This window comes from Pollachius pollachius (genome assembly GCF_949987615.1).
Source record: "Pollachius pollachius genome assembly, chromosome: 3".
In the NCBI taxonomy this organism is placed as follows: Eukaryota; Metazoa; Chordata; class Actinopteri; order Gadiformes; family Gadidae; genus Pollachius; species Pollachius pollachius.
In genome coordinates, this window is record NC_136936.1 from 29,908,398 (window position 1) to 29,920,710 (window position 12,313).

The following is a 12,313-nucleotide window of genomic DNA, read 5'->3' on the forward strand; positions in this document are numbered from 1 at the left end:
TAATATATTCACACTAACATAATCCCTTGTATCCATAGTCAGAGAACATATCTTTTCTTCTTCAGAAAGTAGCATAAACATCATAAAACATCTTAAAGGTCCCATGGCATGCTACTTTATGGATGCTTTTATAGTAGGGGTGTAACGATACATGTATTCGTATTGAACCGAATCGGTACGGACGTCACGGTTAGATCGCCGGACCGAACCGACCCGCACCCTCCAGTGGAAATGCACAAATTCTGTGTACTCTGCACTTTCATAAATAAGACATGCTGAATTTTCTGCTTTATAACTGATTGTCTTATTTTGTTTACAAGTTACTGATGGAGTCTGGAGGTGATGTGGGGTACTTATTGTTTACTGTTTACATCTTAGATTACACAGTTCAGGCTGTTGCAGCTAGCTCAGGGGAGAGACTATGACACTAGGTGGTACAACCTGAAACAATTAAAAAAAATTGCCTTCTGCATTTTTGTTTTTTCTTTTCCCTTCATTGTACCGAACTTGTACCGAACCGTGATGTCTGAACCAAGGTATGAACCGAACCGTGACTTCAGTGTACCGTTACACCCCTATTTTATATAGGTGTCAGTGGCCCCTAATACAGTATTTGACTCATTCCCGAAATTCATTCTTGGTGCAGAATTACAGCCACTACGCCAGTCCCACAATGAGCTTTCCCCAAACGTGCCGTTTCTGTGTCTTTGAATGCTAATGAGGAGGATAGAGGCAGGGCAAGGTGTAGGGTGGGGGTGTGGCCCTGAGCAGGTTGCGGCCATGGTACCATGCGCTAATGTTTACAGTGGATGTATGCAATGGCTCAGATTCATAATATCATCCGGGTCGCACACAGCTTTTGGCCGCATTCTGTAAAATATTCTAGAACACTCCGGGTGCTCCGGCGGGGGTCCTGGAGCTCTATATCTAAATAATATAATATTATATATAGATATCTATATAATAAAATATATATTACCAACGTCAAAAGCTGTGTGTGCCTCCGGATGATATTATGAATCTTAAAACGACTGCGTCGGGTTCTCCGACGTCTCCAGTTCTTCCACTTCCACGTCAATCTGGAGTACAGACTGAACCGCGAAATGGAGGAGAAAGGGATTGTTGCCATTTACGGACTCCCGGTACTTCCACAACGAGGCTCGTAGTGGGCCATGGTTGAGAAGGAATTGGGGGAAGGAACTTTGGCTTTTACTCCCTGAAGTCCAGATTGAAACGCGACATGGAGGAGAAAGGGATTGTTGCCCACGATTGTTGCCCGTGTAACAACCTCCACTTGTGCAGGTGTTCGTGAAGGAGATTCAGACCCGGGATTCCTCAGTGACATTTATTGCCTGCATTCACAATAAACATTCCATAAGCTCCAACGCGACTGCATGAATAAGTCTCCAACGGAGGTGGCCTAGTAGGGGCAGCGCACTAGATGATCGTATGGTATTCTTTTTTATATCGACACACATTACATTAACTTTTACAATATTGACGAACCAGTTCCTCAACATTTACATTAGGAAATGATCATTTACCTGCATTCACAATAAACATTCCATAAGCTCCAACGCGACTGCATGAATAACTAAAATAACATAAAAACAAAATGAGAACAATGATCTCCATTACACGTATCGAGCATGGGTACCGCCAAAATGATGAATTGAATTATAAACCCTGTTAAAAACATTACACTTCGAGAGCATTGGTTACTAAACATATATACATTTGTATTAAATCAAAATTTGTAAATAAACAGATTACACAGAGAAATACACAGAGCGCTCCCAAAGCCTGCTTACCTCCAACGAAGATGGCCTAGTTTTAAAGGTATGGGTAGGGCAAACAACCAAAATGCGTGAAAGTAAATAGACAAGTGGCTGCGCACACTCATGTTCAGCCTTGGTGAATGCAGTACAACATCTGGAACCTTACATTACAATGGCATGTTAATATTATAATTTTGTTAAAATTCACTTAATCTGAGTCATTTTCAACTCCGTTACACCCGGGATTGTCGCTCAGCAGAATTGCCGTGCCCCGGCAGCGGGTTTCAGGCGGGTTGTGGAGTTTCCAGAGACGTCAGAGAACCCGACGCAGTCTAGGCTTTTCACCAAATGGGAGCTTTACGCAAACTTGCGTTATTTTGTTGCGCGTCATGCGCCATAACACCAACAGCAGAACGGTTATCCAAATAACAAAGAAGTGTACAACACTTGCGTTACAGTGTGTGGATTCACACACACATGTGGCACTTGTACGGTCGTAGCTCATTGTCTCATTGGCAGGCCAAATTCTCTAGGCGGGCAGTGCAGAGAAAGGGGAGGTAACCTGGCCCCTTATGACAACATGACTTTCATTTTTTCAAAGGCGGAGCAGGATACCTATTGCTCGTTTTATACCTAAGGCCATTTCTAGCCGCTGGGGGACCATAGGCAGGCTAGTGGAACTCCTATTAATGTTAGAAAACCTCATGCCCATGCCATGGGACCTTTAAGACAAGCTGAAAACACGGGAAAAGAATATTACAATTGAACAATTGATCACACAGTTTCATAGCTCATCAAACAAAGTATCTACAATTAAAAGAGACTGAACCTGAACCTAGCCATGATCCCTGGATAGAATCCAATATGCTACTTCCACTCCCACCCCTATCCAGTATTCTTTTTGGTGTGCTTTTAAGTGTTCACATACACATTCACACCATAAGGCCTACTATTATACTACTGATGTTAACCCCAAAGCACTTGGGGATTTGTGTAAAACCCTAGAGTGTGCTGACGATGATATTTATAGTCCATTGGACTCCTAGTCCACCTCGCATCTTCTTCCAGTGGTTTGTCTGGCTTTGAACAACTCTGAGACAACATCTATGGATCTGGGGGGATTGACTACCAGGTAAGTCATCGCAAAGGACCAAAGCACATCTAAATTGTAATTACATGTTTTTATTTTAACCAATTATCTCATCCATCTCACTCAAAAATATATGTTCTACTTAATTCCTTCTCCATACAGGTGACAACAGCCAGTATAGATCCCAGCTAGGTTTTTGAAGTTAAATAGCTGCCAAATATCCTCAAGGACTGTGTTACAGTGGATGAAATGGAAAATGGTACTTTTGAGGTCTACTTTAAACTTACAATGTTTGTGAACATAGGACCCTACCGCTACCTAGCCTTTGCCCTATGTTTCCTACTGTATGCCTTTATTGTTTCTGCTAACCTGGTGATAATAATAACTATATCACGAGAAAGATCATTACATGAACCCATGTATATTTTCGTGTCATGTCTTTCTATAAACTCCCTGTATGGGTCAGCTGGACTCTTCCCAAGACTTCTACAAGACCTTTTATCAGACACCCATTTGATTTCACGTCCGGCTTGTTTCACTCAGATCTACATCATATACTCCTATGCATCCTATGAGCTTACAATTCTGAGCATTATGGCATATGATAGGTATATTGCTGTATGTCATCCATTACATTACAACAGTAAAATTACTTGTAAAACAGTTTCCAAGTTAGCATTATTGGCATGGCTATGTCCTGCCTTTTCTTTAGCCACAATCGTTTTATTGTCTGTTAGGCTTCCATTATGTGGTAATGAGATTAAGAAAGTGTTCTGTGCACCGTGGTTTGTTGTCAAATTGTCATGTATCGACACTACACTCAATAATGTTGTTGGTATGCTATTGACTATATGCACAGCTTTTCTCCCACTTTTGTATGTGTTGTACACCTATTTACAAATTTATCTTGTATGTAGAAAAAGCTCAGTTGAGTTCAAAGGAAAGGTTTTGCAAAAATGTGCACCCCACATTGTTACATTTGTGATTTATTCCATTACAGCATTTAGCGATATTGCACTTAGCCGTTTTAACCCTGATGAACTCAATCCAATAATAGCTACAATTTTATCACTGGAGTTTATAGTGATTCCTCCAATAATGAACCCTCTGGTCTATGGCCTTAAGTTACCAGAAATAAGAAAACATATATTCAGAAGTTTGTCATCAAAAACAACCATTTAGAAAATAAAGTTGATGGCACGAAAGTATCCTTTGCTTCTTTACTCTCTATAGAACCACAGGCTTGATGACCAATGGCTAGTTTTGCGAAATTAAACATAAATTATACAAAGAATTATTTGATAGTGTATTTTACATTCTTTCGGCATTTAAGCTATAAAGACTATGGATTTCAAATGATGGATACCCAATGAACTACTCTTTCATTTTGAAATATTTAATCTCTTCTTTGTTATACATCACCTTTTGCATTGCATACTTGGCAGTTTCCTTTGCCTGAAAACATCCATTTAAGGGAAATGTATTTTAAACTAGGGATGATGATTTTGATATAATTGATTTAGCAGATAATCATTACATTAACAAATGTATAATCGTTAATTAAAATACCATTATGTAGCTGATTATTTCCTTGGGTGCAAAGTGTATTTCTTTCTTTTTTTCTTTCTTTCTTTCCTTATTTGTTCAATTATAACCTCAATGCACAAAATTAGGAAGGGCGCCTGGCACCCGGGTATCCACAGTATAACTGTGGATTCCTTTTATTGTAGGGTTTGGGCATTATTTTGTTGGATTGGTAATGTTATAGCGCAGCCTCTGATTGCACAAGTTGTACAATTTGTAGATGACATGTGTTTCCCCAGTAAGTGTGGTGGTTAAAACCAAACATTTGAAAAAACAAGAGACGTCAAGAAAGCCAAAGTCTGAAAGATACAGACTTTACTATCACTTGCACAGAAGTAATAACAAAACATGAGTTGGTTTGACAAAGAACTCCTATTCTGCAATCAGGCTTCAGGTTATCTTCCCACACTGTGTGGATTCCCGCTACATGCATTGACCAATCACAACACTGTATGCAGCAGGCCTAGAAAGTAGACACCTCCGTGTCCCCCACCCCAGTTCCCAACTGAAGGAACATACACTTATTCCTCCTTCTCCGGATTCTCAGTAGATTACCACGTAAAGAATTTACATCTTAAACATTGGAGTGATATGATGATGAGCAGTAAGATACTCTGTGATTAAAATCTACTTGTCACCTTGTTAATTAAACTGATTTAAAACAGACATAATATACCATGTATATATGCTGAGAAGATGAGCCATGTATGATCAAAGAAAACAAATCCCTAAATCACATATATGGGTAACATAAATATATGACACACACAAAAAAGAATCTACTAATCTACTCAGACAATAAGCATGCATTCAAACAATTGACAACAATACCACTGTATGTGATTGTGGAATACAATCGAAAAGCAGACAGTGTAGTGTTTACTTTAAAGGGGAACTATGCAACTTTTTTGGCTTCATTTACCTTAAAATAACAGGTTAAGAGTCATTGTGATGGTTCTGTAACACTTTATGGGTCGATTGGTCGCTGTTCCGACTCCCCCTAGCGCATCTTGGTGGAAAAAGGGAATATGCAAGTTTCTGCCGGCGACCCGCCGCCCACTCTCGCGGGAGTCTCGGGTCTCGCGAAGCACCGAATTGCTTTACGGCAATACAGACCCCAAAACACGGAACCGGCTCGCGAAGGGATTGTTACATTCATCATGGATCAGCCGACTAAAAAGAGACAGAGAAACCCAATGTCGGAGAGAGAAAAGGAAGACTGACCGACAGAGAGGCCAGACAGGAGTAAACGTTGGGCGAGCTTCTCAGGAATAGTGTACTGTCCTCGCTGAGGTGTGCTAACTCCAACTAGACAGTGAGCTAAACTCTCTTCTATTCATGAACATGAAGAATGCCTTCGATTCTTGTTTGCAGATTTATTTTCATTCTTCACATTGTATTGAATCCTTGTTGATAAGATCAAGAGATCAAAAGATGAAAGAGTGAAACTAGAAAACAAACAAAGTATTGCAATTAGTTAAGTCACCTAGTTTCCTTGAACAATACCTTAAGTATAGAAATCACATGTAAAGCTAACTGGTAACATTTCTTAGAACTAACATTATCCTGAAGGAATCCACGTGTTGGAACTAACATGCATAGTTCTTAACATTCCCACTTAGTTTTTAGCCTTATAACTCCGTTTTTTACATCATTTAATTAACATACAATGAACTAACTTAGAAAACAATAAAGATGTGATACGTACAAGCGATGCCTCTGCTGGGGAATCAACATGTAAGAAGCCGTTTCTCTGGGGTAATGACCGTCTGCACTCTTAATCGACCTGCCGTTTCTAGCGTTTTCCACACGCGCATTCTAACGTGATCTAAACTATTCTCCTGCCTACTTCCTGTGCAGCTCAAAAATACAAACGTCAAAATAAAAGTCTGGATGAAACACAAATTTAAAGCATTCAATTCAAATGAAATGCCTGAAGGGCAGAACAAATAGCGTGAACTGAAGAAAAAGAAGACACGAAGACTGCAAATCGAATGCCGACTTGCCATGGCCGTGTTGCTCTTGAATTTGTAAGTACCCTTGGGGGAACTTTGTCCTCTTTGTATTGTGGCTTCTTGATGTTGATAGTGTCTGTAAAAATGTGTTTGCTCAACCGTTTTGTTGTGAGCCCTGTATGTTTCTAGCTTCGATGCTTGCTGGGGTGTTAGCTTACTCGCTACCAAACACGTTTGCTTTCATGGTTGTTTTGCTGTTCGTCTGTCTCGTCACCCAGATACAGGCTAAATCCCTGAATCCAGGTTATTTTTTATTTAGATGACTAGACAGCTATTGGAATGCCTCAGATTTTTCTAAGAGTGTATACCCTATATCATGTGATATGTCCAGCTGGCCATATAATGCAGTACCCTGCACGAGAGCTTCTGAATATGTTAGCACATATTCGTCGGTAACAGAACTGTTACGATACCTTCAGTATAGCTTTAGCCATTTTATACCTTTGGTGTGGTTCCCCGCCTGTAAACATGTTTGAAAAAAGATTGCTTTGTATTTTTTCTTAGTTACAAGCGTTGGCAAACAGCATTGTTATGAGGCTTGAGGCCCCAAGACGGCTCGGCCTGCCTGGCCCGGTACAGCCACCACCCACATCCGAACTTGTGTGGGTACAAGGGTCACGAGGAAATCCAGAGAACCCTCAAGAAGATGTTACACAATAGCCGTGAGGCAAAAAACAAACCATGAAGAACTGTCACTTGCATTTCTTTCAATATCCAAAATAAATATTTTTCTAACCGAAGTATGTATTATTGAACAAATGAAAGAAAGGTGGTGAAAACATCTGTTATTTAAAAAAATGGAAACATTTTAAAACCATATACAATTATATTTATTTACCATGTTCATTTGCAGGCATTTACATGTAAACGGAAATGTGTCCCTAATCTTCCAGACACAGCATCTGCCTATGACAACTCTCCTGCGGGGACTAGCGACAGCATACTGTCTTGATCCCTGAATCCATTTCCCTGTAATTCCGTACACAAGTGACGTACTTGAGCAGATACATGACTGTACGATTACTGCGCAAATTGTTCATGCTATCGTTATGTACAGTGTTGTGCCTGAACGCGTTCATTGAACGATAGTTCATGAACTCGTTCATATTTTGGGCGAACGTGAACTGAACGTACTGTATTACTGCCTGATGAACGTTACTGTGAACTCTTTCATTCTGGTGTCTTTGAACGGCACGCTCACTTGGTTTAACTTGGTTCAATATGGGGGTTATTTGTTTATAAACACGGCGGATGCGCGCGCAGATCGCCGTGATGTTTGACTGGTTGCTATTAATCCGTGTGATTAATTTGCAGCTGCGGTGCAGCTTACTGTTACATTAAACTGTAATCAGAAAACGCGGTTATATGCTATAGACCAGGGATGCCGTGGTGGCGGCCCGCGGGGCGGCCTTAGGCCTCATAAAATTATGATACAATATCAACAAATGTAAATGTACTTTTGTTTTTTATCCTTACTTAATGGTTTTAAGTATAATGATTATTTTTAATTATTTTCCACGTAATCCAACAGTTTGTCTTGCCCGTCTCAGTTGCAGCGTGTGCACTGACCAACGTTCTAAGGAACACGTGGCTCCCGCTCGATATCAGTCAGGATGTTATCAAAGAAGCGGAAGGTTGACTCTGAATGTCGTGTCTTTCAGGAGAAATGGAAAGAAAAGTATTTCTTTTGGGAAGTGGGGGGCAAACCTGTATGTTTAATTTGTTCGCAACAAGTGGCTGTGCCAAAGGAGTACAACATCAGACGACATTACGAGACCCATAAGGAGAAGTACAACGAGTACACAGGGCCGCGCAGGGCACAAAAGCTAAACGAGCTAGCCTCATCCCTCAGAAAACAGCAATCCGCTTTCTCGAAATGCCGAGAGACATATGAAGGTTCGTTTTAATTCTTCTCAAAGTCTTATTTTTACGACAACTGTAGCCTAGTTGTTTTCGAATGGGGATTTCTGTATACTAACATAACATTTTACTTCATGTTTAGGGGCAGTGAAGGCGAGCTATGTCATCGCATGGGAGATAGCTAAAGCTTCCAAGCCTTTCTCTGAGGGGGAATTCGTGAGGACGTGCATCACAAAGGCAGCCGAGCTAGTGTGTCCAGAAAGTCGACAAGCCCTAGCGAACATCAGCTTATCCCGACCTACAGTGACCGAGAGAGTGGAAGAGCTCTCCAGCGACTTGCGCAGCCAACTTAAAGAGAAGATAAAGTCATTCATCGCGTTCTCTATTGCCCTTGACGAGAGCACTGATGTGACTGATACGGCCCAGTTGGCGATATTTATTCGCGGAGTGGATGCTGCCTTGAATGTCACAGAGGAGTTTGTTTCCGTGGTACCCATGACAGACACGACTACAGCTAACAACGTGTTCGTTAGCCTTGTCGGGGCCCTTGACAATCTGGAGGTGGACTGGAGTCGCGCTGTCAGTGTGGCTACGGATGGTGCACCTTCCATGGTAGGAAGAAAGGCCGGGGTGGTCGTGAAGTTGAGAGAAAAGGTACGAGAGGCAAACCCAGACCAGGTATTCTGGAACTTTCACTGTATTTTACACCAAGAGGCGTTGTGCTGCAAAAGTCTGAAAATGGAGCATGTTATGAGTGTTGTTATTGCCACTGTCAATTTTATCAGGGCCAGAGGGCTTAACCATCGGCAATTCGATGCATTTTTATTTGAAAATGACATTTACAAGGGCCTTCCCTATCACACCGATGTGCGTTGGTTGAGCCGAGGCGCAGTGCTCAAACGGTTCTACAAATTACGCAAAGAGATAGACGAGTTCATGCAGGCTAAAGGGAAGCCTGTGGAGGAATTGGACGACCCCGAATGGATCAGAGACCTTGCCTTCTTAGTGGACATTACCGAACATTTAAACTTCTTGAATGTTACTATGCAAGGTTGTAACAAACTCGTTACCGAGTATTATGACAGTGTCCGTGCCTTTCAAAATAAACTTGCGTTATGGAAGGCACAGCTCAGCCAGCGCAATGCAGCCCATTTCCCATGTTTAAAATCTCTGTCTGTCAACCATCAGAGCATGGTCAAGTATGCAAGCTTGCTTTCCGGCCTCATGCACGAGTTTGACTCACGATTCACGGTTTTCTCTGAACTGGAAAAGGACTTTGCGCTTTTTCGGTCTCCATTCACGACGGATGCTTCCGAGGTCCCAGAGGGGATGCAAATGGAACTGATAGACTTGCAATGCTGTGCGCGGTTGAAAGATGCGTATGCATCTACTGGTATTGAATCATTTTACCAGTCTTTGCCACCCGAGTACCCAATTATCACTGCCTTTGCAGGTAAAATCCTTTGTATGTTTGGCACAACATATTTATGCGAGCAGGCATTTTCAGTAATGAATTTTAATAAATCGAAAGTGCGCAATCGCCTGACACATGGACATCTCAATGATGTCATGAAAATAGCCACGGCCCAGAGCCTGTCCCCCAATGTGGACAAGCTGGTGAAAACTAAAAGGCTTCTGGCTTCGACATGTAAAATGTAGCTGGCTTCCTCATGTTTCATAGTGCAGGGAAGTAATGATGGGGAGGAAATAAAGGAGATAGGTATGTGGAAATATTTGTGGGAGTTGATTGACAAAGTTAATGTGCTATCAGTTGCTTGTTGTAATGTTGCAATATTTTTTTTATTATCAGTTTCTACTTAATATTTAGTCACCTGACCTGTTTGAGTACTTAACCTTGGTACATATTTTGACTTCTTTAGGCCTTGGCTACTTAGCCTGGCCATCTTTTTAATTTGCCTAATTAGGCCTGTGCATCCAGATGATTTTATGTGCAAGTTGTCAATAAATTTGATGAAAGTAATTTACAGTTTACTTGTGTTATGTATGTGACCTAGTCAACTTGTTGTTTTTAAAATATTTTAAATGTAAGTTACTGACATACAGAGGTTGATGTTACACAGTTAAAAAGGGTAAATTGCTTTTGGCTGCCATATAATTGTATGCTTCGTTGCGAGGCTATTGTGTATTGCAATTAATTTTTAATGTATAGCAGGCCTTCATTAATTATATCAAATAGCATGTCTATTTGTTTAGTGTTTGGTCTTGCCAGGCCAAAAGTGTACCGGTAATTTGGCCCCCCGAGGTCCCACTTGAAAACAATCTGGCCCCCTGACAGATTTCCCCCTGGCATCCCTGCTATAGACCCTATAGTATCTGTCGTATAAAGGCTGGGACGAATTTCAAATTATAAATATGTACACTTTATTTTGAAAGTATAGACCGCCGCACTTCCCATTGAAACGAATGGCGCGGTGATTATTCTTCAAAACGAGAGCTGTTAAATTGTGGAAAATGAATTAAACTGTAATCAGACAACGCGGTTATATGCTATAGACCCTAGAGTATCTGTGGTATAAAGGCTGAGACGAATTTCGAATTATAAATATGTACATTCCATAACGTTAGCTCTCTGGCTCATAGCTCAGCGGACTAGAATACCATATAGAATCATTGCTTGTTGGCCGGAAACGGAAAGGGGGGCTGTTCACGTTTGATTGTAGTCTTTTCTCTCGGTTCTCCGTCTCATCGGTCGGGCTAGAACTGAGCGAAAAGACTACAACCAAATGTGAACACCCCCCCTTCCCGTTTCCGGCGTGAGTCTTCCAACAGAAATCAATGGGATTTACAAAATGCGCTAAATGTGCAATAAAACACGAAACTGTATTTCGTTACGATACTTGATTCAACTACTCCATTTCATCCTAGACAAACCACAAAGGGGGCTCAATGTTCAAAATACCAGAAAAAACGAATAGCTCACAGCAACATATTGAAAAAAAGAACTATGAACCAGTTCATTTTTTGGAACTGTGAACTTAGTTCAAATTTTTGAATTATGAACATTTAACTGAACTAGTTCATTTTAAAATTTGTGAACTGAACTTTGAACTAGTTCACGTAGAAAGTGAACTTTCCCAACACTGTGTAGGGGAGAATGGGGTAGGCAGCCATTGAACAGATTTTGTAAATTGTATATTTGTTTAGCCTCTTAAACCCGAGTGCCCCCGGGGGCGGGGGCAGCTGCGCCAACGTGTGCTGTAAACAGCTGTAAACAGCACCACCATGCTCCAACATGTCCATGGTGCATACCCACGTAACGGGAAGAAGCTTGGCTAAAAGCCCATGATAACCATTTTTACCTAAACAAAACTCAATTCTAACACCAAGCAACTAAATGAGCCTGTAGCAAAACACGCAAAACGTGCATGCGCGCATACTGGCCGCCGCGGATTTCGCTACTTCATGCCACCCACACAAACTATATGTCATATGAAAGCTCCACAGATTCCAATGATATCACTCTCATCACTCTACGACAGAAACTCACTGAACTAGCAGCCAAAGAAGAGCAAAAATAAATAAACAAATAAAAAACGTTATACAGTGTGATACTTTTGATTGGCGAATGGTGTTTTTTTTACATGGATTTGGGTCCCTCGATTTGACTGTCCCTCGACTCTATTGGCTCTGACGGTTCGGTAGAGTCAATCATCCAAATTGACCAATGCATACCCAATATATCTTCCCGCGTTTGACTGGAAGGTCAGCATAATTCGCGCCAGAAGCGCCGAAGAACATTCTCAGAGCAGACACTCCGGCTAGATAGAGACATACGCTCCTACAACACTCTTCTTACAACGCTTGCATTCCTAGTGAGCTAGTAGTTAGCTAGTTATTTTGTATGTTCTTGCCTTTTTTTTCCATTTGTTATTCTTTTCAAATAAATAATGGCAGGCAGGAGAAAGACCTATACGTTTGTGGAGGCATTTGCTATCATTAATAGCAACAGTGGGGCTACTGTAGTC

The 12,313-nt window shown here is 41.2% G+C and overlaps 1 protein-coding gene across 1 annotated transcript; it reads left to right on the forward strand.

Annotated features, from left to right (window-relative positions):
• Positions 1–3,117: 3,117 nt before the first annotated feature.
• LOC307073809 (olfactory receptor 6N1-like) lies at positions 3,118–4,050 on the forward strand (the record flags this gene model as incomplete). Its single annotated transcript, XM_079733771.1, has 1 exon — positions 3,118–4,050. One exon carries the CDS (start codon positions 3,118–3,120, stop codon positions 4,048–4,050), a length of 933 nt encoding a protein of 310 aa, XP_079589897.1.
• Between the last annotated feature and the right edge of the window lie 8,263 nt (positions 4,051–12,313).